The 26,976-nt window shown below is 45.9% G+C and overlaps 1 protein-coding gene across 1 annotated transcript in view; it reads left to right on the forward strand.

Moving 5' to 3' along the window:
• Positions 1–24,638, forward strand: part of LOC308579750 (vomeronasal type-2 receptor 26-like) — a gene marked incomplete at its 3' end in the record, with an annotated part of 51,258 nt that extends 26,620 nt beyond the window's left edge. Inside the window, exons 3-5 of the mRNA XM_081180684.1 lie at positions 5,121–5,348; positions 6,323–6,449; positions 23,725–24,638. Of these exons, the coding sequence (XP_081036810.1) occupies positions 5,121–5,348; positions 6,323–6,449; positions 23,725–24,638 (1,269 nt within the window). The remainder of the gene's footprint in view (positions 1–5,120; positions 5,349–6,322; positions 6,450–23,724) is intronic.
• Between the last annotated feature and the right edge of the window lie 2,338 nt (positions 24,639–26,976).

Raw genomic sequence — 26,976 nt, forward strand, 5'->3', positions numbered from 1 at the left:
ATCCATTCATCAGCGGAAATCTGGGTAGCTGGATTGAATGGTGCCGAAGGTCTAACTAAGCGCCAGAAGGAGCGGGAGTCATGCCTCTCTACAGCCGAACGAAGAATGGACCAAGCCTCAAGGATGTGCTGCTGTTTCTTGCGATGAATCATGTTTCTGTATGTTCTTTTAATATCTATGAGCTTTGCGCGGGTTTGGGGGTCGTTGGAAAATTTGATGATTCTGACCATTTTCCTAATTCGCCTTCTTAGGGCTTTACATTCCTTGTCAAACCAAGGCGATTCAGAGAAAAGGCGTTGGTGAGTAGGCGAGGTGGTGGTTATGTAAATTGTTGAGAAAGCATCAAGTAATTTCCGGTATTGATCAGCGGGCAGGATTGGATCAGAGGGAGCTGCAAGCATATCAAATGATTTTTGTATGTCCAGGGCAAGAGAGGAGCTGAGGCTTGTCCATTTCTTTGTTTTGTATACAGGGTGGCTTTGTACCATAGTTCTATAGTTTGAGGGGACTGAAGGTGGCTCTGTTAGGTTTAACAATAGAGTCAATGGAAGGTGGTCACCACCAAAATATTCAGCCACTTCCATTTTTGTAGAAATTGAGAATAGCTCCGGCGTCAATAAAATGTAGTCGACAACACTGGTTCCCCGGGAAGTGATACACGTTAATTGCTGCAAGGACAAGGGAGCAATGTTACCATTCGCTATGCAGAGATCGTTTTCCATGGCCAATTGGGCCATCAGTCTCCCCGACGCATTTGTTATAGGATCAAGAGAGCATCTGTTTCCCCAGGGGGGCTGCAGGGGGTTGTCTAGGAGTGCTGCGGGAGATACTATATCATCGTCATTGGGACCAATTCTTGCATTGAAGTCGCCTAAGAGGATTTGAGGAAGTCCTGGGTTAGTTGTTTAAAGATCATGGAGCCAAGACGAAAGTTCAGGATATAAGCTTTTGTGTGCATGCACACTTCTTCAGATACCACTATGTTTATCTTAACTCGGCCCACCAATCTCAGAGATTTGGATTCCTGTCCTCTGCGGACAAAATGTCTGTTATTTCTCTCTTTTGTTCCTTCTCATCCTGTAAATAGTTCCTGTCAAGTCTCTAAGCTCCAGAAACTGTAAGTTATCATTCCAATCAAATTCACCCAAGCTGCAAGCTCACCTCAAAAAATATTCATTTCCTTGTTGGAGCACCTGGACAAGATTGTACTCCTTCAAAGCTTGGCCCGTTAGATATAAAACTAATATATTCTTCTTAGGTTCTTATAGAACAATGAGTATGACATGTTGTCTTCATTAAATGGTAAGGGGACAGCTGAAACAAATGTTTATTTATTTATTCATTTATTCATTTTTTAATTCATTTTTATTCATTTATTCATTGTTTATTCATTTGCAGTTTAACATCAGAGAACCCCTCTCCCACTCTGTCCCCCTTATTTGCCATCCAAGAGATCAACCAGAATCCTAAGCTTTTACCCAATGTCACCCTCGGCTACAGCATCTATGAGGCCGCTTTTGATGTCGGAACAACAGCTGATGCTCTGCTAGACAGCATTTCAAGCCACAGCTGTGGAAGACAGAGTAATGTTATAGCAGTTTTTGAAGCAACTACTTCTGAAATTGCCAGCCAGATTTCAAGCATGTTGGGCATCTACAAAATGCCCCAGGTAGGACTTTGGAGGGGATTGGAGACCAGCAATGTTTTCTTCCTCTTTTCTATATCTCCACCAGTGTTGAGAAACCCCTCCACCCCTCCAGAGGTTTCTGAACTACAAAGCCAACCATTCCTGGCCATTCGCCATGCTTGTGGGGACTGATGGGAGTTGTAGTTCAGCAACATCCTGAGGACCAAATTTTCCCCATCCCTGATCTCCAGGGAACAGACATCACAAGCACCCAAAAAGACAGATCATAGAAAGAATGTCACATTTTAAGAAAGTGGGAACTGATTTGGAAAGCCCTGACTCTCTTTCTCTCACCTCATCAGACTGGGTAGGAAAAACTAGTATCATAGTTCAACATACAGTGGTACCTCAGGTTAAAAACTTAATTCATTCTGGAGGTCTGTTCTTAACCTGAAACTGTTCTTAACCTGAAGCACCACTTTAGCTACCACTCCTGCTGCCGCCGCACGATTTCTGTTCTCATCCTGAAGCAAAGTTCTTAACCCGAGGTACTATTTCTGGGTTAGCGGAGTCTGTAACCTTAAGCTTATGTAACCCGAGGTACCACTGTAGCCCTTGCTCCCCAGGAGTTTTTTTTCACAGGCAGACCAGTGGCTGTCCAGAAACTAACTGAGCATGGAGGTTAAGGGGCCTGCAGTCCTGCAGACTGTGTGGCTGTTAATAATAATAATAATAATAATAATAATAATAATAATAATAACAACAACAACAACAACAATTTATTATTTATACCCCGCCCATCTGGCTGGGCCTCCCCAGCTACTCTGGGCGGCTTCCATAAAAACCAAGAATACAGTAAAATATCACACGTTAAAAACTTCCCTGAACAGGGCTGCCTTAAGATGTCTTCTGAATGTCAGGTAGTTGTTTATCGCTTTGACATCTGCTGGAAGGGCGTTCCATAGGGCGGGCGCCACTACCGAGAAGGCCCTCTGCCTGGTTCCCTGTAGCTTTGCTTCTCGCAATGAGGGAACCGCCAGAAGGCCCTCGGCGCTGGACCTCAGCGTCCAGGCAGAATGATGGGGGTGGAGACGCTCCTTCAGGTATACTGGACCGAGGCCGTTTAGGGCTTTAAAGGTTTAGCCTCTGCCTCTCATTCTTTGAAGTGGCCCATTGTGATTCTAAGAAGAGGTTGGAATGCCATGACCCCTGAAAGCCCCAGATGGCCTATTCTGCCTCAATATTCATTGGAGCCACTTCCTTCTCTGTGAGCTCCAGATTCTCCACCAGAGGCATGAAATGCTTCCCAGAAGCAACTGGATAGCCACTGTGGGAACAGGATGCTGGATTAGATGTCACATGAGCATTGGCCTGATCATGTGACAGGGCCCTTATTTTGTATTCCTTATTTTGTATTGCCCTGCTCTGCCGCAGTGTCCATTAGAGCGACTTCCTTCTCTTTAAGCTCCAGGTCCTCTTCTGAACAGGATTCCTCCATCAAAGGCATTGCATACATCCAGAAGCATCTGGTTAGCTACTGTGAGAAGATGGGCCTTTGGCCTGGTCATGCGGCGGGGCCCTCCTTGTGTATTCCTGAAAACTTGACACCAATCCTTTTCTTACTAGATCAGTTTTGGCTCGGCTGCTCAGGATCTGAATGAGAAAACCCATTTCCCTTTTGTCTACCGGATAGTCCCCAAAGAAGAAACCCAGTACATGGGGATTGTCAAGTTGCTGCTCCATTTTAGGTGGACATGGGTTGGTCTCTTTGTTCCAGACAATGACAATGGAGAAAAGTTCCTGAGTGTTTTCACACCTCTGCTGATTCACAGTGGGATTTGTGTGGCTTTCTTGGAAAAAATCCCTTTTTTCATTACGGAGATGTCATCCTTACATTGTAAACCTTCTGTCCTGAAACAAGTCAAGGTGTTCATTTACTATGGAGACTCTGAATATGGAGTTTATGTGATCATCTACTTACAAAACATTCATGAATTGAGGAAATCTCAGGGGATAGTCTGGGTCACAACAGACATTCCGAGTGTTGATGAGAGGTTGTTTGGTGATGTGGCTTCCTTCCAGCCTGCCCATGGTTCTCTATCCTTTATCATGAATACCAAGAAAAGGACAGAACATGGCTACAATACTCGACTGTCTTCTGAACCTAAAGTTACAGTTGCACAGGTTTGGCAGAGAGCATTCAATTGTTCATGTTCAAATGACGTGTTGTCTATGGAGGGTTGGACAAGATGCACAGAAAAGGAACAGCTGGAAACTTTGCCCCAGAAAGCGGTTGAGGGAATCTGGTCTCAAGATCGTTACAGCATTTACTACGGTGTCCAACTTGTGGCTCAGGCTTTAAATGCTGCATATTCATCCAGATCAAAATGGATGCTAATGGTGGGTGGAGGAGACAGATTGGAACGTCAAAGGCTGCAGCCATGGCAGGTCTGTCCTCTCCCCTTTTTGCCATCTGTTTTCCGTCATTGGAATTCTTTTTGGAGTCTATATCTTTTATAGTTTATCTCATTGTGGTTGTATGTCCTGTCCTTCACAAAATAGGGTATAATAAATTGTTAAGGAGCATTCTCTCACATTGATATTTAATATAATTATTTCATAAAATGTATATATCGCCTGACTGCTGAAAAAACCTCAAAATAGTTTACAAAAAAAAGTTAAAGCAATAAAATTCTCACAAAGAAATGTAACACCCAAATTTGAAAGATATAGAAAGTTGAAATCACAATTGTTGTTGTTGTTTCGTTGTTTAGTCGTGTCTGACTCTTTGTGACCCCATGGACCAGAGCATGCCAGGCCCTCCTGTCTTTGTACAAAATGTTCCTTTCATATCTCCAATTTCCTTGAACAGATCTCTGCTTTTTCCCATTCTATTGTTTTCCTCTATTTCTTTGCATTAGCTGTTTAAGAAGGCCTTCTTGTCTCTCCTGGCTATTTTTCGGAAATCTGCATTCCATTTCCTGTATCTTTCACTACCTCCCTCGCATTTTGCTTGCCTTCTCTCCCCCACTATTTGTAAGGCCTCACTATTTGTAAGAAATCACAATAGGATAGATTAAAGCAGATCAAAATGCATGCAAGCTTTCTAGAGTTCCAATGAGTTTTCCCGGCCATGTCCTCAACATACAGTATGTTTATTTCAGTCTTATCCCCAAGAGGATTTAAAACCTCATAAAGGACCTGTTATAATGACCCAAATGTCATTAAATATGGCTGATAGGAGTTCAGTTCAAATTTGTAGGATGTCTGGAACATTTCTCAATTATCAAAGAAAAACAAGACCATGTCCTACAAAATAATTTACTTCGGAAAAGGATTTAATAAATCAAATGCCCAGGAAACATCCTGCAATTGTTTTGCAATTATATATTTTACTATCATCTGCAATGGAGTTTGCACCCAAGCCTGTAGTTCCCACACGCAACCCTCGTATCATGTTTTCTAAATGCTAGTGTTTTCTCTGCCATTCCAGCTTCACACTTTCTTAAAAGAAATCCAGCTTTCCAATTCATCCATAGGAGGGATGTATTTTGATAAGAATGGGGAGCTGACTGCCAACTTTGATATCATGAACTCAGTCGTGTTTCGCAATGGCTCTAACAGCAGAATGAAAGTTGGGAGCATCAAGAAACACCCCTCCTCTGACATAAAATTAACCATTAATCCAGAAGCCATTTTGTGGCCTGGGAAATTCAGCAAGGTTATTGCAATTATTTATTTATTGCATTTATATCCTTTCAGAATTCATGCCCATGTCTATTTCTATGGAAACCTTGGAACCTTGGAAATCTTCCAGACACACTGGAAGATTCCGGAACACTTCTGTTAGCATCTATAAGCTTCTATGGCTTCTGTAAGCTTCAGTGGCTTCTAAACTTCTGAAACGCCGTTATACCTGACATATGCCACATTTTCTCTATGGAGCTCAACATGCTATATATGGTTTCCTGCCTCTTCATTTTATCCCCTCAACAACCCTGTGAAGTAGGACAGATTGAGAGGAAGTGAACGGCCCAAGGTCACCCAGGAAGGTTCATGGCTGCATGGGAATTGGAACCTTAGTCACCTGGGTTCTTGTCCATCCCTTTAACCACTCCACCACACTGGCTGCAGTTCCCTTGTGGTGACATCTGCTAAGTTCGGATAACCCTAAGATGGCTCTTACCAGGGTGTCCGCCACTTCCCAGATGTCTGCATCACTGCTGTTTTCCTTGTCCTCTCTGTTTTGCATAGCAATTCAGTTGGAGAGGAGCAAAGAGAGGAGAGGCTGCCTTTACACTTTTACTTGTTTATCCACTCAGAGGGGGAGATGAAAATGCATCAATGGGCCCAAAGTTGACAGGGGGGCCGTAGCTGCCATGTGGGCTTTAACAGCTGCCCAGTAATGCCGACTGCTTATAAAAACACAGAAGCACATATCATAATATCAAACAGAAGCAATAAAAGGAAATAGAGAGTTTAATTAGTTAACCTTTTCTAAATCCCATTATGCTTTTTAAAGATGAAACTTTATGTCAGAAACAAGACGATTTCTGCACAGATCAACAAAATTTAGAGGGGTCTCATTCCTATTTTTAAGCTTTCTAACCTGGCCTCAGAATTCTAAAAAAGATTATTATTTGATGTCTGCAATTTATGCTGATCTCTGTTGATGCTCCCTCTCCTTGTTTCTAGGTTGTGCCTCGTTCAAGATGCACCGAAAGCTGTCGCCCTGGATATGCCAGAGTGGCTAAGGAAGGAGAGCCCGTTTGCTGCTATGATTGTGCTCCTTGTGCGGAAGGGACCATCTCCATTCAGGAAGGTGGGTGACTGAGCGCTCTATGGGATACAGCTGTGGGCAGCCTGAGGATGCTGCTTCATCCACCATGGGGCCTGCTCATAAAAAAGTAAACCTAGAGTGAAAAACCAGGGTGAGATCAGCAGTTTGTAGGAACCTTCCTCTTTGCCAGATTTTTGCGGAAGAGCTGTGTGGTTGTTTGGAATTTCAGTGAGAGCACGGAGTTTGAGAGGGGAAGTGTGTCAGAAGGATAGGGAGCGGATACTCTTTTATATATATAAGTAATCTTGTATTTGGGATGCGGGTGGTGCTGTGGGTTAAACCACAGAGCCTAGGACTTGCCAATCGGAAGGTCGGCGGTTCGAATCCCCGGGTTGGGGTGAGCTCCCGTTGCTCGGTCCCTGCTCCTGCCAACCTAGCAGTTCGAAAGCACGTCAAAGTGCAAGTAGATAAATAGGTACCACTCCAGCGGGAAGGTAAACGGCATTTCCATGTGCTGCTCTGGTTCACCAGAAGTGGCTTTGTCATGCTGGCCACATGACCCGGAAGCTGTCTGCAGACAAACGTCGGCTCCCTCGGCCAGTAAAGCGCGCAACCCCATGACTGGACCTAATGGTCAGGGGTCCCTTTACCTTTACTAATCTTGTATTATTGTAACATTTTTATACACAACTGATTATTGCTTAAGTTGTCAGCTGTTGCTTTAGTTTTCTGTGCATCGATATCCCAACAGTCCCGCTCTGATTTCCTGACCTTTCCCACTTTGTTGTATTATCCCATTGTATTGGAACACAGACAGGTATGGATGTAAGAATTTTGTTAGTCATTCTGAAGTCATTCTTCTTCTCTTCAGATGCAAAGCATTGCACCAGATGCCCAGAAGATCAGCATGCAAATCAAGCAAGAGACAAATGTGTCCCCAAGATTATAACATTTCTCACTTATGAAGAACCCCTGGGGATTGTCCTGGTTTCCTTTGCTCTCTTCTTGTCCTTAACCACTGGTGTTCTCCTAGGAATCTTCATTAAATACATGGAAACTCCCATAGTCAAAGCTAACAATCGAGACTTATCCTATATCCTCCTCAGCTCCCTACTGCTTTCCTTTTTCTCCTCCTTCCTATTCATCACCCAGCCAAGCAAAGTGACCTGCCTCCTCCGACAAACAGCCTTCAGCATCATCTTCTCGGTTGCCGTCTCTTCTGTTTTGGCAAAAACCATCACTGTGGTGCTGGCCTTCCTGGCCACAAAGCCAGGGAACAAGGTGAGGAGATGGCTGGGGAAGAGTCTGGCCAACTCCATTGTCCTTTCCTGTTCCAGTATGCAGGTTGTCATCTGCAGCATCTGGCTGGGAATCTCCCCACCCTTCCCAGACTCCGACATGCACTCCCAAGCTGCAGAGATCATCCTTCTATGCAATGAAGGATCTGTTGCCATGTTCTACACTGTCCTTGGCTACATGGGTTTCCTGGCTGCCATCTGCTTCACGGTGGCTTTCCTAGCGAGGAAGCTGCCTGGGGCCTTCAATGAAGCTAAGCTGATCACCTTCAGCATGCTGGTTTTCTGCAGTGTTTGGGTGTCCTTTGTGCCCACCTACCTGAGCACAAAAGGGAAGTTCATGGTAGCTGTGCAGGCCTGCAGCAGGCCCAGGAAGACTCCCTGAGTGAGTGCTTGTGGGCCCTGCTCTTGCCACTTACCATCTGGCTTGGGGCGGGGCCTGGGGCCTCATAAGGACTGCGTGCTGCTTGTGGCCTGCTGCCCAGGAAGACTCCCTGAGTGAGTGCTTGTGGGCCCTGCTTTTGCCACTTACCATCTGGCTTGGGGCGGGGCCTGGGGCCTCACAAGGACTGCGTGCTGCTTGCGGCCTGCTGCCCAGGAAGACTCCCTGAGTGAGTGCTTGTGGGCCCTGCTTTTGCCACTTACCATCTGGCCTGGGGCGGGGCCTGGGGCCTCATAAGGACTGCGTGCTGCTTGCTGCTTGCTGCCCAGGAAGACTCCCTGAGTGAGTGCTTGTGGGCCCTGCTTTTGCCACTTACCATCTGGCTTGGGGCGGGGCCTGAAGCCTCATAAGGACTGCGTGCTGCTTGCTGCCTGCTGCCCAGGAAGACTCCCTGAGTGAGTGCTTGTGGGCCCTGCTCTTGCCACTTACCATCTGGCTTGGGGCGGGGCCTGAAGCCTCATAAGGACTGCGTGCTGCTTGCTGCCTGCTGCCCAGGAAGACTCCCTGAGTGAGTGCTTGTGGGCCCTGCTTTTGCCACTTACCATCTGGCTTGGGGCGGGGCCTGGGGCCTCATAAGGACTGCGTGCTGCTTGCTGCTTGCTGCCCAGGAAGACTCCCTGAGTGAGTGCTTGTGGGCCCTGCTTTTGCCACTTACCATCTGGCTTGGGGCGGGGCCTGGGGCCTCATAAGGACTGTGTGCTGCTTGCGGCCTGCTGCCCAGGAAGACTCCCCTGAGTGAGTGCCTGAGGGCCCTGCTCCTCCCTGCCACTTACCACCTGGCCCGGGGCGGGGCCTGACAGGCCTCACTAGGACAGTTGTTACTGCCGGAGAGGCACAGAGTGTTTTTAAAATGTTTTTTAAAAATTTTCTTTGGATTTTTTGTATGTGGGGGGTGGGGGTGGGATGGATGTTTGGTTGGGCTTGGGGAATTATTATTTTTTTATTGTGATGTTTTTGTAATTTTTACATTTTTTTGTTTGTATTGTTTTATTGGTTTTGTTTGTTTGTTTAAGGTGTTATTTTGTTTTTAGGGGGAGGGTTCAGGGCTGCCGGGGAGTGGGCCCCAGCCCACAAAATGGCTGGGGCATGTTCCACAGGGGGGGGGTGCACTGGGACAACCGATCTCAGTGATCACGGGTAGGAGGAGGAGTTACGCTAAGACCAGACCATGTCATTACAGAGGAGGCAGGTTTAGTCGTTGTCTGAGGACTATCCCTGCCTCCGGGTCTGGTCCTGTCCGGATGGATACTAGAATCAGCAAGGGATACCCACGTGACCTGAAGGTGCTGCTGTGCAATGCCAGGTCAATGATTCGTAAGACCACTGCCATCCATGACTTGATCATGGATGGAGGATTTGACCTGGCATGTGTAACAGAGACTTGGTTGGATGAAGCAGATGGGCCTGTCCTTGCCGCTGCTTGTCCACCAGGTTTCTCTTACGCACAGCAACCCAGGTCACGTGGGCGGGGAGGGGGGGTTGCAGTGATTTTTAGGAAGTCATTAGTTTGCACCGGGCGTCCTATTGGGAAGACCCAGTTTTCTGAGTGCATGTTCTGGAAGTTGGGCAATAGGGGCAGTACAGGATTCCTTTTGGTGTACCGACCTCCCCGCTGCACCAAGGATTCCCTGCCCGAGCTGCTTCAGGTCGTGGCGGATGTTCTCCTGGAGACACCTAGCCTGGTCGTCCTAGGGGATTTTAACATCCATGCCGACACGACCTTACAAGGGGCCGCTCGGGACTTCGTGGAAAGCATGGCCTCCATGGGGCTGTCCCTGAATAAGTCTGGCCCAACCCATAGCCGTGGACATGCCTTGGACCTGGTGTTTACCTCTATGGATGTTGGTGATCTGACACTAAGTAAAAGCGAAATGAAAGAAGTGCCATGGTCAGATCACTTCCTGGTGCAACTGGACTTCTCTGCGACCCATCCCCTCTGCAGGGAGGTGGGACCAATTCGGATGGTCCGCCCCCGCCACTTAATGGATCCAAATGGTTTCCAGAGAGTGGTAGGGGATGCTTTATCCCATGTTGATGGCCTTTCAGCCGATTCCCTGGTGGCCCGCTGGAATGTGGAGTTAACCAGGGCTATTGACTGTTTGGCTCCGAAGCGCCCTCTCCGATTGCATGGAGCCCGGACAGCCCCGTGGTTTTCCACGGATCTGAGGGCAATGAAACAATCGTTGAGACGGCTAGAGCGCCGGTGGCGGATAACTCATTCCGAATCTGACCGGACACAGGTTAGAGCTCAACGTCGAGCCTACCAAGTGGCGATAGCGACGGCGAAGAAGAATTTCTTCACCGCCTCTATTGCATCTGCAGAAAACAGCAGCAGGAGACTTTTTCAGGTGGTTCACAATTTAGCGGAACCACCTGCAACATCGGGGCCCAGTACGGGCCACATGTTCTCCTGCAATGATTTTGCAAAGTTTTTTGCAGATAAAATCGCCCAGATTCGGGAAGAAGTAGACTCCACCGTGGGAGCAGGGCCGGGGCGGGAGAGTGCTAGAGTTCTGTCTAGTCAAGTTGAGTGGGATCAATTTCAATCTGTTACCTCCGAGGATGTGGACAGGCTGCTTGGACGAGTGAAACCAACCACCTGTCTCCTGGATCCTTGCCCATCCTGGCTTATAAAAGCTAGCCGGGAAGGACTGGGCGATGGGCTTCGTGGGGTGGTGAATGCTTCCCTCCGTGAGGGAGCCTTCCCAGACCCGCTGAAAGAGGCGGTTATTAAACCGCTTCTTAAAAAACCATCTTTAGATGCGGCCACGATGGCCAACTATCGCCCAGTCTCAAATCTTCCATTCCTGGGCAAGGTGATTGAGCGAGTGGTTGCTGAACAACTCCAGGCATGCCTGGAAGAAGCGGACCATTTGGATCCCTTCCAGTCGGGATTCAGGCCTCATCATGGGACTGAAACTGCCTTGGTCGCACTGGTTGATGATCTCCGGCGGGCTAGGGACAAAGGTGAGAGCTGTTTCCTAGTTCTGCTGGATCTCTCAGCGGCGTTTGATACCATCGACCATAGCATCCTTCTGGACCGTCTTGAGGGGCTGGGAGCTGGGGGCACTGTTATACAGTGGTTCCGCTCCTTCCTCCTGGGCCGTGTTCAGAAAGTGGTGGTGGGGGATGAGTGTTCAGACCCTTGGGCCCTCACTTGTGGGGTGCCTCAGGGTTCTGTCCTCTCCCCCATGCTTTTTAACATCTATATGAAGCCGCTGGGAGAGATCATCAGGAGGTTTGGGCTGGGTGTTCATCAGTATGCGGATGACACCCAGCTCTACCTCTCTTTTAAATCAGAACCAGTGAAGGCGGTGAAGGTCCTGTGTGAGTGTCTGGAGGCGGTTGGAGGATGGATGGCGGCTAACAGATTGAGGTTGAATCCTGACAAGACAGAAGTACTGTTTTTGGGGGACAGGAGGCGGGCAGGTGTGGAGGATTCCCTGGTCCTGAATGGGGTAACTGTGCCCCTGAAGGACCAGGTGCGCAGCCTGGGAGTCATTTTGGACTCACAGCTGTCCATGGAGGCACAGGTCAAATCTGTGTCCAGGGCAGCTGTTTACCAGCTCCATCTGGTACGTAGGCTGAGACCCTATCTGCCTGCGGACTGTCTCGCCAGAGTGGTGCATGCTCTGGTTATCTCCCGCTTGGACTACTGCAATGCGCTCTACGTGGGGCTACCTTTGAAGGTGACGCGGAAACTACAACTAATCCAGAATGCGGCAGCTAGACTGGTGACTGGGAGCGGCCGCCGAGACCATATAACACCGGTCTTGAAAGACCTGCATTGGCTCCCAGTACGTTTCCGAGCACAATTCAAAGTGTTGGTGCTGACCTTTAAAGCCCTAAACGGCCTCGGTCCAGTATACCTGAAGGAGCGTCTCCACCCCCATCAGTCTGCCCGGACGCTGAGGTCCAGCGCCGAGGGCCTTCTGGCGGTTCCCTCACTGCGAGAAGCAAAGCTACAGGGAACCAGGCAGAGGGCCTTCTCGGTAGTGGCGCCCGCCCTGTGGAACGCCCTTCCAGCAGATGTCAAAGCGATAAACAACTATCTGACATTCAGGAGACATCTTAAGGCAGCCCTGTTCAGGGAAGTTTTTAACGTGTGACATTTTACTTTATTTTTGGTTTTTATGGAAGCCGCCCAGAGTGGCTGGGGAGGCCCAGCCAGATGGGCGGGGTATAAATAATAAATTATTATTATTATTATTATTATTTGGCCTCCAGTGCTGGGATTCTGGGCTGCATCTTCCTACCGAAGTGCTACATTATCATACTCAGGCCTGATCTGAACACAAAGGCACATCTAACTACAAAAAGTGAAGGTGGTAGTGTCTGATTCTTAGCTTCTTTGATGATTCTTAGCTTCACATTATATACCACTTTGTTCAAGTGGAACCGAGTCTGGTGTCAGAATGCTGTTAGCGGCTTTCGGCTGGTTGCCTAGGAAAGTATAAAGGCAATTAAAGGTTTCTTGCAGTCTTGCTCCTGCCCCAAAGATTTCAGGATGATTTGCAGATGTCAGGAATTGAACCCAGGGCCTTCAGCATGTATATAGTCCATGTTCTTCTGTGCCCCTATATTATTGTTTCATCCATCTAATTCATTTTTGCTCTCTAGACAACTGTAACCTTTGGTAAAAGATACCACAGCCCCCATGTTTTACCTTTTCATCATCTGCCACGAATACCCAAAGCATTAAGCCTGGGTCTGACTGTTAACTGTCTCTCACTTCACTGGTGTTTGAAGCTCATTCTGTCTGTGACATCATACACTGATGTCACAATGATACATCTGCATTCATCCATGGTAACATCACTGGCCAATAAACTCCTGCAACTAGGTCACCAGCAGCCTGGCTCTCCAGCAATCTTAATGTTTTCTTTCATAGCCATAGCATGAAGAAGAATATGGAGATCATCAGGGGGGTCAGGCTGAGTGTTCAGGAGTGTGCGGATGATACACAGCTCTACCTCTCTTTTAAATCGGAACCAGTGAAGGGGGTGAATGTCATGTGTGAGTATCCAGAGATGGTTGGAGAATGGATGGTGGCTAACGGACTGAAGTTGAATCCTGACAAGACAGAGGTATTGTTTTTGGGAGATGGGGGCGGGCATGGGGGACCCCCTGGTCTTGGATGGTCGTGAATGGGGCAACTGTGCCCCTGAAGGACCAGGTGCGCAGGTGAGTCATTTTGGACTCACAGGTGTCCATGGAGGCACAGGTTAACTCTGTCTACCAGCTCCATATGGTATGCCAGCTGCGACCCTACCTGCCCACAAACTGTTCAACAGAGTGGTACATGCTCTGGTTATCTCCACCAGGTCCATATAACAGTGATTCTAAAGGAACTTCACTGGCTCCCAGTACGTTTCCGAGCACAATTCAAAGTGTTGGTGCTGACCTTTAAAGCCCTAATTAAGATCATCACACCCAGAAGTCCAGACACGGGAAGTCACCTAAATATGTTTCATTTGCCATTTGAATAATTGGCTCCTTTTTTAGTGGTATAATTTGGTTTGTGATAATGTGATTGTCATTAGATTACAGTGGTACCTCGGGTTAAGTACTTAATTCATTCTGGAAGTCTGTTCTTTACCTGAAACTGTTCTTAACCTGAAGCACCACTTTAGCTAATGGGGCCTCGTGCTGCCGCCGCGCCGCCAGAGCACGATTTCTGTTCTCAACCTGAAGCTAAGTTCTTAACCTGAGGTACTATTTCTGGGTTAGCGGAGTCTGTAACCTGAAGCGTGTGCAACCTGAAGCGTATGTAACCTGAGGTACCACTGTATTGTAATTGAAAATTAATAAAAAATATTATATACAATTAGCTATGCCTCCTAGAATATACACTTATCTCTCTCTCTCACACACACAGCTATTTATGCTCCTGCATGTATGGAAAAGGACCACTGTCTCCTGTCTGCACTTAGGGGTTGAGAGAATTTATCTCAAGAAGGTCTTGCCCCAGGAGAAATGGGCAATGCAACCTAAAAACACTTAACATGTTAGATACAGTAAGGCAACAGAAAGGTTTTCACAACATTTTAAAAAAGAGAGAGGTTGATATATATATATGCATGCTTGATCATTATTGGCATTTTAATCCTGCTCCACAAGTAAGCTCCCAAGATTGACTCACAAATATCGAGAAGGCAGATCCTGCCCTCATGTCACAATCTAAGAGACACAACACAAAAGTGGTCTGGGAGGGAAAAAGGGAACAGCAAGTTCAGGCACCCATTCCAAGTCTCTCAGGAGAGACATGTAGTCTCATCTCTCCTTTACCCTGATGAAACAGCTGCTGAATAAGTCCACTTACTAGGAATAACAAGTGCTCATAAACGTAGGTTATTTATGTTTCAAAGACCACTTGGACTTCGGCGCCTAACAAGCTCATCAGCTGCATATTCCTGCGTTGCAGAAGTTTATACCACATGATCCTCAGGGTCCCTTCCAGTTCTACGATTCGTCAGTTCTACTGCAAGCGTTACAGTCCCATCAGAAGATCCTTCAGAAACAGAACACCAGGTTCATCCAGCAGGATCATCCAGAACGTCTGATGATCCTTCAGTCTTTTTCAATTTCACATGAGTTGTTTTGTGAGCGGCAAGGACACCTGAAGGAATGTCCTCCCAACCCTTTTTGGCTGCAATCAAATAGCTGCTTACTTGGGAGGAGGCCCCACAAAACTGAATGGGAATACTGAGTAGAGATGCTAGGATTGCACTGTTGACTTCACAGGAAACTTTTACACATACACAGATTGACAGGCCCATCAGTGAGTTCTTACAAAAAGCAATTTCCCCAGTGGTTCAAAGAGCAATAGAACCTCAACAGCTGAAGGCCTCATTCGCAAGCAGTGGGAGTCACTTCAGAAGGTTCCACATCTTCAAGAATCTGCCCCAAACTGCACTAACAGCTGCAGTAAAACACACTGTTCTTGAATGTATAATGGATCATTACATACTGGACTCTATAGATAACATTTATGTTAATAGCCTTCCTCAGCCCAACTATGTATGATTGAAATTCTTCCAGGGAAAGGGCAGTCTTCAAGGTCTCTAACAGATTTCTCTGTCCTGGCTCTTCCAACACTCAGCGTCATTGGAAGCTGAATTGAATTAGAATTTAATCTCTAGTTGGCTGTTACTACATACCTGTATATTACTAAGCTAAGGCCAGGTATTATGGCTACTATATAAAGCCAATTGACCAGTCAGATGGTTGGGTTGTCTCATGAACCCGAACTTCTATTAGCTCATGTGAGTATCTCATGACTTATCTCGGTGTTCGAGACCTCCACTGGATGCCAATGAATCTATAGTTCCGAGGCAGTGTGGTGTAGTGATCAGGGAGTTGGACAGGAGCCTAGGACACAAGCGTTTAAATTCCCGTCTAAAGTCCAAACGTCTAGTATTATTACTGGGAGGGAGGAAAAATTTTGCTATTCATATTATTCACACCATGCAGGACTTTATAAATGTCTAACAAGTCCTGCCTTCCTGGTCTTGGTCCATCATAGCTATTCTATAGTTTCTTGGACTTTACTGAATTTAACGTTTCCTCAAGTTTAGCAGGGCCCAGATTGAGAGTCCCATCTTTGAGTTCTCACAAACATGTTTTGCTTTGGCTCTGCAGCTGCCCATTGAGTCCCACACCGATTCCAGGGATTTGCAGAGCAGGTAGACATTCTTAACTTGATAATTATAAAAATCATGATAATTTACATACTCCAGGGATTTCCCCAATGGTGGCCTTGGAGTCCACAAATAACATAAACATCAGAATCACAGGCAGAATGATATGCCTTTTTGTCACAAGCCTGAAAGAAGAACTGGGTCATAAATATGAGAAGCCTGACCTGAGAGATTTGGGGCTGGCAGGGCTTGTTTCTGTGGCAGGTTTCCTTTTTCCACCTTTGCTTCTGAAGCTACTGTAGGAGTCCAGCTGTGCTTCTAATGTCACTGCTGTCACAAGAGTGTATGACTCTTGCAGGCATAGCCAGGATGATATTAGTGCTGCTGCTATTTGTGCTGCTTATGCCCCATGGAGCCTGTGGGATGCTGAAAGCCAAATGCCCATTGAACCTAAATGAGGAAAGTGATCCGCTGAATTATTTCAGGCCAGGAGACCACCTCATTAGTGGGGTCATATTTCCAAAAGCTTATAGAACTTACCCATTCAAGTTCTCCACCCCTCCCAAAAACAGTGTTATGACGTAAGTGACTCATTTTGTATTTTTATGGGGAAAGGGTGTTTCTTCCTAGGAGAGTATGCCTTTGACAGCTTCCCCTATTCCTGTATTCCAAACAGAACCATCTAAATTAAAAGTCCCAGGTGGTCTTGGGTGTATTTGGATTACATCGTATCTTAAGTAAGTATTAAATCCACTGTGCAATCTTGCATTTGGGGATAAAAGAATGTAAAAATCGGAATGTAAGGTGACCACCTCCTTCCCTTCAAACTCTCTGGAACGTTCAAATCAGTATAGGAATCTTACTAGGTAGTTCCACCAGACTCAGAAGTTAAGGCGGGTAGCCCAAGAGAGCGCATTTCTCTCTTTCATATCTTCTCATCCTCTAAAGAGTTCCTAACAAGTCTCTGCACTTAAGAAACTTTAAGTGATCATTTCAGTCTAATTCACCCCAGTTCAAGCTCCACTAAATGCTACTCCTTTCTTTCCTGGTGGATCTGGGTAAGATTCTGCTCCTTCCTAGCTGCAGAGTTTGCCCCAATAGATATAAAACCAGCAAGCTCTTCTTCTGTTCGTATAGAGCAAGGAATGTTGCAAGTTGTTTTCATTTCATATCTTCTCATCCTCTAAATAGATCCTGACAAGTCTCTGCACTTAAGAAACTCTAAGTGATCATTTCAATCTAATTCACCCCAGATCAAGCTCTCCTAAATGCTACTACTTTCTTTGTTGGTGGATCTGGGCAAGATTCTGCTCCTTCCTAGCTGCAGAGTTAGGCCCGTTAGATATAAAACCAGCAGGCACTTCTTATGTTTTTGTAGAACAGGGAGTGTTGCAAGTTGTTATCTTTAATGGAGAATGGAAGGCTAAAATGATTTTTCGTGTATTCATTTATTTGCAGTTGGTCAGCAAAGGACACCTCACCAGTCCTGTCCATCTTGTCTGCAACCCAGGAGATCACCCGGCATCTTAAGCATTTAGCCAATGTCACCCTGGGCTATAGCATCTATGAGGCCGCTTTTGATGTCAGGACAACTGCCGATGCCATGCTAGACAGTATTCCAAACTACAGCTGTGGAAGACAGAATAACGTGTTGGCTGTTTTTGAAGCAACTTCTTCTGAAATCCCCAGCCAGATTTCAAGCATGTTAGGCATCTACAAAATGCCCCAGGTAGGAATTGGAAGGGAAGAAATCATTTATGTTTCAGTCCTCTTTGCTATCTCTCCAGCAGTGGTGAGGAACCCCTTCATGCCCCAAGAAGTTTCTAAACTACAAAGACAACTATTCTTTGTAGCCATGTTTGTGCAGACTGATGGGAGATGTACTTCAGCAATATCCTAAGGGCCAAATTTTCCAGGGAACACAAAAGAAAAGCACCCAAAAAGAGAGACCAAAGGGGGCAGGGAATCACATTTTAAGAATGTGGAAAACAATTTAGAAAACCCTCAGCTTCTTCCTGTCTCCCTCCCCAGTTTGTCAATAGGAAGATGTAGTTGACAGTAGCCCCTGGTTCCTAATGAGTTCTTGTTTCTCAGGAAGACCAGTGGCTGTCTGGCAGCTAAATGAACACAGAGGTTCAGGTGCTTACACTCCTTCAGACTGTGCAGCTGCTTAGCTTCTGCCTCTTATTCCGTGTAGTGGCACATTGTGACTCTAGAAAGAGGTTGATGTGCCATGACCCCACAAGGCCCAGATGCCCTGCTCTGCCCCAGGGTCTCTGTAAACTCCAGGTACTCATCTGAACTGGATTACTCCATCAAAGGCATGGCATGCATCCCATAAGCACCTGGTTAGCATCTGGTTAGATGAGCCTTTGGCCTGATCGTGTGATGGGACCCTTCGTGTGTATTTCTGAAAACATGACACCAATCCTATTCTTACTAGATCAGTTTTGGCTCTGCTGCTCATGATCTGAATGACAAAACTCAGTTCCCTTTTATCTACCGGATGATCCCCAAAGAAGAAACCCAGCACATGGGGATTGTCAAGTTGTTGCTGCATTTTGGGTGGACGTGGATCGGTCTCTTTGTTCCAGACAATCACAATGGAGAAAGGTTTGTGAGTGCCTTCCCCCTTCTGCTGATCCGCAGTGGGATTTGTGCTGCTTTCTTGGAAAAAATTCAGCTGTTGACCCTGTCCTCCTTACATTTTAAACTATCTGTTTTGAGACAAGTTAAGGTGTTTGTTTATTATGGAGACTCTGAACACAGAATTTATCCAATCGTTCTGTTACAAAGAATTCAGGAAGTGAGGAAATCTCAGGGGATACTCTGGATCACAACAGATCTTCTGGACATTGATGAGATGTTGTTTGGTGGCAAAGATTACTTCCAGCCTGCCCAAGGTTCTTTGTCCTTTGTAATGAATACAAAAAAACGGACAGAACATGGCTACTATACTCCACTTTCATTTGAAGCAAGAGCTGCAGCTGCACAGTTTTGGTCAAGAGCATTCAGTTGTACATGTTCAAACAATGTGCTGTCCACGGAGGGTTGGACAAGATGCACAGAAAAGAAACAACGGCAAAGTTTGTCCAAGGAGGAGATGGAGGCAATCTGGTCTGAAGACCGCTACAGCACTTACTACGGCGTCCAGTTTGTGGCTCAGGCCCTAAATGCTGCCTATTCATCCAGATCCAAATGGAGGTTAATGGTGGGTGAAGGAGACAGATTGGAATTTCAAAGGCTGCAGCCATGGCAGGTCTGTCCTCTCCCCTTTTTTGCAAATACGTTGTCCATCTCTGGAATGCTTTTCAGATTCTATATTCTTTGAAATTTATCCAATTGTAATTGTTAAATATGTTTAGGTTTCCTAGGCACTGTCTTTACTTTAGTAGGACATATTAAGAAGTTTTTATTATTGTTCATCTATTTTTGTGGTTGTACAATATTAATTTGAAAATCATGTGAAAATTAATTAAAATCTTTATTAAAATAGATAATTTAGGAAAAATTAGGGGGGAAATCCTTCAAAACATAAAATAAGGTATGGAAAAAATTGTTAAGGAGCATTCTCTCACATAAAGCTTAATAAATTAATTACTATATTTACTTCATAACATTTATATACTGCTTGACTGCTGAAAAAAATCTCAAAGCACTTTACAGAAAAAGTTAAAATAAAAAATAATCACTAAAGAACTTAAAACCCTTATTTGAAACATATAGAAAGTTGAAATCACAGTATGATAGGTTAAAGCCAATTAAAATACATGCAAGCTTTCTACAGTTCTACATATAAAGGACATGTCCTCAATATATGTTTATTTGAGTCATATCCCCCAAAGATTTATAACTGATATAGGACCTGTTGTAATGACCAAAAGCTCATCACCTATAACTGACACAAGGCATCTGTCTCAATGTCCTCAATTCTCTACAAATTAGTAAGGTGTCTGGAACTTTCCTCAATTATTAAAGGAAAACAATACATCCCACAAAATATCCAACTTCATGAAAAGCTTTGCTCAATCATATGCCCGGGAAACATCCTGCAATTATTTTGTTTAAACATAGTTTACTCTCATCTGTTATGGAGTTTGCACACAAGCCTTCAGTTCTCACACACAACCCTGATAATATGTTTTCTAAATACTGCCATTTTCTAAATACTGCCATTCTAGCTTCACACTTTCTTGAAAGAAATTTGGCTTTCCAATTCATCCATAGGAGGGATGTATTCTGATCAGAATGGGGAGCTGACTGCCAACTTTGATATCGTGAACTGGGTCGTATTTCCCAATAAATCTCACAGCAGAAGGAAAGTTGGGAGCATCGATGGACAGGCATCCTCCGGCATAAAATTCTCCATTAAACCAGAAACCATTGTGTGGCCTGGGAACTTCAGCAAGGTCGTCACATTTATTCATTTATCTGTTTATTTATTGCACTTATATCACACTTTTTCTCTATGGAGATCAAAATATTATATATGGTTTTCTGAAGTAGGATAGACTGAGAGGAAGTGATTGGCTCACGGTCACAAAAGAAGCTGCATGGCTACCTGGGAATTTGAATCTTAATCTCCCAGGTTCTCATCCAACCCTCTAACCACTATGGCACAACTGGCTCTGGTTCCCTTGCTGTGACATCTGTTAAGTTCTGATAATTTTCTGATAGGGGCCATTTTCAGTTTAACCCTAAGTGGGCCCTGTGCAGAGTGAGACCCGCTCCTGATTGTGTAAAGCAGTGTTTCCCAACCACTGTTCCGCGGCACACTAGTGTTCCGCGAGATGTTGCCTGGTGTGCTGCGGGGAAAATAAAAAAATTAGAAAGATTTTTTTTTAAAGTCAAATTTTCGATTGGGGCGCCGTCACTAGATGACCCCTGGGGTTCCCTCCCTCCTGCTCTGCGCCTCCCTCCTCCTCCTCCTCCTCCGGGGAGGCCCTTCCTGGCTCTCGGCCAAGGCTTGGCGGCTGCCACTCACTCACTCGCTCGCCCACCCGTCCCTCCATCCCTGCACCCGGCCTCTCCCTCTCCGTCCCCGGCGCGGGGGCTGCCGGGATCCGTAGTCCCCTCGCCCTTGAGCTCCGCGCCCGCGCGGGGTGCGCAAACTACGTTTCCCAGCGTGGCCTGGCGGGCCGGGCGTTTTGTTTGAAGCGCTCTTCTCCCGGCCATGGAATGAGCGCGGCGGCGGCGGCCGGGCGGGCAGGGGCTCTTCCGCGCAGACCCCACGCAGCCTGCCTGCGCCCCCGCGGAGATCAGGCGGCAGGATGGAGCCCGGGGATCCCCGTGGAGGCGGAGCGGCGGAGGTAGAGGCTGCCCCCCAGGTAGGGCTGCGTCGGTGGGGGGTTATTTTTGCAATGCTGCATCCGCGCCGGAGGGGACGCATCGGACCACGGGGAGACCCCTTGGCGGGCGTGCAAGGCAATGCATGCGTGCAGGCGTTGCATGGAGTGCAGTGCAATGCAATGGCAACGCGGCGCCCTGCATGCATGCATGCAACTTCCACCGGCGCTCCGGACTTGGCAGGTGAGGGGGGTCCCCAGTGGGCGGCAGAGAGAGCCGGGAGGGCGAAGGGGAGCCGGGGGGAGCAGCGCTGCTCCCCGAGCCGAGCCCGGGGGGAAACTTCGGCGTCGTTGTGCCGGGTGTTGGAAGCGGAGGCTGGCGGGGGCAACTCACCTGCAAAACCTGGTCGCCTCTCATATATTTCGTGCATTGCATTCATCGCCCGCTTTCTCCTCCAAGGAGCTCCCGGGGGCGCGCGTGGTTCTCCCCGTGTTATCCTCGCAACAACAGCCCTGCGAGGTGGGTCAGGCGAGTGGCCCAAGGGAGCACCCAGGGATTGTCCTGGCCAGGTGGGGTGATTTGAACCCTGCTCTCTGCCCGGTCTTCGTCCTCATTTAGCCCCCACATGTGCATGACTGTGCATGACTGAGGTTTTCCCCCCTCGTCTTGGCTATGGTGTGAGTCTGTCCTGTTAATTAATGGGGTTCTGCCTTCGGAGAAGATGAGCCAGCCCTCAAGGAGGTGATTATGTAATTTGCTAGCAATTCATGTCCCTTCCGGCGTGACGCTGCGCGCTGACGTCACGGGGCTGTAATGGTGGTGTGCCTCGAGATTTTTTTCATGAAACAAGTGTGCCTTTGCCCAAAAAAGGTTGGGAAACACTGGTGTAAAGCACTGCTGTTTTCCCTCTCTATTTCCCCCCCTCTTTTTTGCATAGCAAATCAGATGGAGAGGGGCAAAGAGAGGCTGCTCTTAAGCTTGCATTTTCATCTATCCCTCTGAGTGGATGAAACAAGGACATCAATGGGCCAAAAGTTGGCAGTGTGGGCCTAACTGCCATGTGGGCTTCATCAGCTACCCATTCATGCCAACTGCTTATAAAAGCTCAACAATAGACACCATACCTCCTGCCATACCTGCATGTTATCTCAGACACATCCGGGAATATGACTGCAGAATTTCAGGCAGATTTTTGCTGTATCGTCAAAATGTCGGGGGAAACCCGAAAGTAGGGGAAGTGGGGCATTTTTTAAAAAAAGGTTAAAAATTCAAAGAAAAACCCAAAAACTTTTAGAGGGGGGGAAATAAAGCTCAACAACTTTGTTTTTTTTAAGAATTTTTTTTATTTTCAATGCAGAATCATAACAAAAATTACATTGAATCCAAAATAATACTTTACAAACAAAAATCCATGGAACATATAGGGGGGGGGGGACAGAAAAGGAAAAGGGGGAAAAAACAAAGGAAACAAAACTAAACTAAACAAAAACAAAAAAGCACACATCTACAGAAAAAAACCATATCATTACGTACATAAACACAAATTGACTTCCTTCCTTTGTTCTAAGACCTCAAAAAATTTACTCTTACTGTATTGTTGTGTCTAATTAGATTACTTCCACCTTGGTACTTTTTATATTTTTTTTACACCATTTTCCTTTTTCTTTAAGCCTGTAAAGCATCATTCATACCAATATACCAACTCTAAAAAAAAAAAAAAAGCTCAACAACTTTGTCTGGAATATGGCAACCCTGTCATAGTAACAAAAAAGAACAATAGACCTCAGTTTAAAAGGCCAAAATTGGTTTAATATTTTGTGTTCAACAATATTTGTGTTCAACAATTAAAAAGGAAACTTCATGTCAAAAAGAAGAGGAGTTCTCCACAGTTCTAACAAATCTGGAAGTGCCACAGTCCAATTTTAAAGCTTGCTAACCTGGCCTCAGTATTTTAAAAATGATTTTTATACAAGCATTTTTTTTAGTCAAGGCCTTCTGATGATGTAATTCATCTCCTTTTGTTGCTCCTTCTCCTGGTTTTTAGGTCGTACCTCATTCAAGATGCACCGAAAGCTGTCTCCCTGGATATGCCAGAGTGGCTAAGGAAGGGGAGGCCGTTTGCTGCTATGATTGTGCTCCTTGTGCGGAAGGGACCATCTCCATTCAGGAAGGTGGGTGACTGAGCGCTCTATGGGATACAGCTATAACCTAGAGTGAAAAAACTGATTATTGCTTAAGCTGTCAGCTGTTGCTTTAGTTTTCTGTGGACCACTTTTCATGTTAAGTAGCCTAGAATTGGAAGGATAAATGAATGAATGAATGAAATCAAATCAAAACATGTGCAAACTTTCCTTATAGAAGGAGAACACTCTGTAATCTGTTCCGTTTCTACAACATGGAAGCAAATCTGATGATGCCTACATGATGTCTACATCAGACTAAAATGTTCAAAAATGGCTTAAGAATACCATCTTAATTCTGTGCAGGATATAGTACTATTCAAGCAAATCCTGACATAAGCCAGGGAAATGTTGTCCCTCTCTGATTTCCTGACCTCTCCCACTTTGTTGTATTATCCCATTGTATTGGAACACAGACAGTTAAGGATGTGTGAGATTTCTTAGCGATACTGAAATCATTCTTCTTCTCTTCAGATGCAAAGCGTTGCACCAAATGCCCAGAAGAACAGCATGCAAATCAAGCAAGAGACAAATGTGTCCCCAAGATTATAACATTTCTCACTTATGAAGAACCCTTGGGGATCCTCCTGGTTTCCTTTGCTCTCTTCTTGTGCTTAACCGCTTGTGTTGTGCTAGGAATCTTCATTAAATACATGAAAACTCCCATAGTCAAAGCTAACAATCGAGACTTATCCTATATCCTCCTTATCTCCCTCCTGCTTTCCTTTTTCTCCTCCTTCCTATTCATCGGCCAGCCAAGCAAAGTGACCTGCCTTCTCCGACAAACAGCCTTCAGCATCATCTTCTCAGTTGCCGTCTCTTCTGTGTTGGCAAAAACCATCACTGTGGTGCTGGCCTTCATGGCCACAAAGCCAGGGAACAGAGTGAGGAGATGGCTGGGGAAGAGTCTGGCCAACTCCATTGTCCTTTCCTGTTCCGGTATCCAAATTGTCATCTGTAGCATCTGGCTGGGAATCTCCCCACCCTTCCCAGACTCCGACATGCACTCCCAAGCTAGAGAGATCATCCTTCTATGCAATGAGGGATCTGTTGCCATGTTCTACACTGTCCTTGGCTACATGGGCTTCCTGGCTGCCATCTGCTTCACTGTGGCTTTCCTAGCCAGAAAGCTTCCCGGGTCCTTCAATGAAGCCAAGCTGATCACCTTCAGCATGCTGGTCTTCTGCAGTGTTTGGGTGTCTTTTGTTCCCACCTACCTGAGCACCAAAGGGAAGTTCATGGTAGCTGTGCAGGTCTTCTCTATGTTGGCCTCCAGTGCTGGGCTTCTGGGCTGTATCTTCCTTCCCAAGTGCTACATTATCATACTCAGGCCTGATCTGAACACAAAGGCACAGCTAACTACAAAAAGTGAAGGTGGTAGTGTCTAATTCTTAGCTTCTTTGAAGATTTTTGGCTTCACATAAAATACAGTGTTGTTAATGTGGACCAAACATTGCTGTCAGCAGCTTCCAGCTGGTTGCCCAGGAAAGTATAAGGACTTTGGTCATCTTGGTCTTTCTTTAACAGCGCAGCACCAACCACTCTGTCAAAGGCGTCTGTTTATTTGACCAACACCCTGTGGGGGTCTGCATAAGCTAGGTACACCTCTGAGAACAAGGTTTTGAGATACTCAAATGCCTGTTGCGCCTCAGCTGTCAACTGGAATGGCTTCTGGCCCCTCAAGCAATCCGTGAGGGGTGTAGTGAATCTCGAACAGGCTGACATGAACTTGTGGTAATATTTGGCCAATGCTAAAAACCTCTGCAGGTCTTTCTTTGTCTTGGGCTCCTGCCGCGAAACTACACTCTGCACCTTAGCGGGATCCATATGCACGCCCTCAGTTGTGAGGTGATACCCAAGGAAATCTTTGCGAATTCTGCATTTTGTTGCTTTATTGTGCTGGTTAATTGTTCTATATGTGATCTTAACAATAAATTTTGTTGTAAAAGCCATTGAAATGGTTCTTCTCGGTTATCAGTGTTGGCTGGCCAATAAACTCCTGCAACTAGGTCACCAGCAGCCTGGCTCTCCAGCAATCTTAATGTTTTAGTTCATAGCCTGAGCATGAAGAAGACCATAGAGATCATCAGGAGGGTTGGGCTGTGTGTTGACCAATATGCCGATGATACAGAGCTCTACCTCTCTTTTAAATCGGAACCAGTGAAGGGGGTGAATGTCCTGTGTGAGTATCTGGAGATGGTTGGAGGATGTATGGTAGCCAACGGATTGAGCTCCATCTGGTAGGCCATCTGAGACCCTACCTGCCCACAGACTGTGTCACCAGAGTAGTGCATGCTCTAGTTATCTCCCACTTGGACAACTGCATTCAGGTAGGTAGCCATGTTGGTCTAACGCAACTGAAATAAAATAAAATAAAAATGTCCAGTAGCACCTTAGAGACCAACTAAGTTTGTTTCGGGTATAAGCTTTCGTGTGCATGCACACCTCTTGAGATACCTACTAAAGTGGACAACTGCAATGCACTCTGTGACCTTTGAAGGTGACCCAGAAGCTACAACTAATCCAGAATGTGGCAGCTAGACTTGTAACTGGGGGTGGCCGCTGGGACCATATAACCTAAAGGATCTTCACTGGCTCGCAGTACATTTCCGAGCACAATTCAAAGTCTTGGTACTGACCTTTAAAGCCCTCTACAGCCTCAGCCCAGTATACCTGAAGGAGCATCTCCACCCCCATTGCTCAACCCGGATATTGAGGTCCTCCTACGAGGGTCTTCTGGTAGTCCCCTCTCTGCGAGAAGTGAAGTTACAGGGAACCAAGCAGAGGGCCTTCTTGGTAGTGGCACCCTCCCTGTGGAACGCCCTCATTTCAGATGTCAAGGAGATAAAGAACTCTACAACTTTTAGAAGACATCTGAAGGCAGCCCTGTATTGGGAAGTTTTTTATGTTTGATGTTTTACGATGCTTTTATATATGCTGTGAGCCACCCACAGAGGCTGGGGTAATCCAGCCAGATGGGTAGGGTATAAATATTAAAATTGATGTTCCTGTTGTGATTATAAAATATGCTTTTAGTATTTAAAAAATCAATGAAAACACAATAGTGCTGTTTGATTTATTTCACACCTCCAGTGGGTCTATAATCTCATTAGTTCTTAATTTGCTCCAGAAGCAGAAATCCCATTGGGAAAGCTTCTCCTAGCATGCAAAGACAGTGATGGTGGTGGAAGATATGTTTCCTGCAACTGGCTCCTTTCAGGAAACAGAATGTGTGTTTTGTGTGGAGACACTGTTTAACTATCCAAAGACCAGCTGGACTAACAAGCTCATCAGTTGCATATTCCTGAACTGCAGAAGGTTGGACTAGATGATCCTCAGGGTCCCTTCCAACTCGACGGTTTGACAATTCTATTGCAAGCAGTGACAGTCCCATCAGAAGATCCTTGAGAAATGGAACTCCAGGTTCACCCAGCAGGATCATCCGCAGACACCAGAACATCTGGTGATCCTTCAGTCTCTTTTTTTTTTTTTTTTTTAATGATATTTATTGAAAAAAGAATTTTTTTAAATTACAAAGAAAAAAGACAAAGCAGAAAAAGAAAAAGAAAATAAATAAAACCATCATTTTCAAATTCTCTACTTTCATTACCTTCTTTCTATGACCTCCTCCTCCTCCCTTTTCTTGTATCTTGATTAATAGTTATCACAGCAAATCCTTTCCATAATTCATAGTATTCTGTCATTACATTACCTTACTCTATCTTC

Source organism: Podarcis bocagei (genome assembly GCF_964188305.1).
Source record: "Podarcis bocagei genome assembly, chromosome: 2".
Lineage (NCBI taxonomy): Eukaryota > Metazoa > Chordata > Lepidosauria > Squamata > Lacertidae > Podarcis > Podarcis bocagei.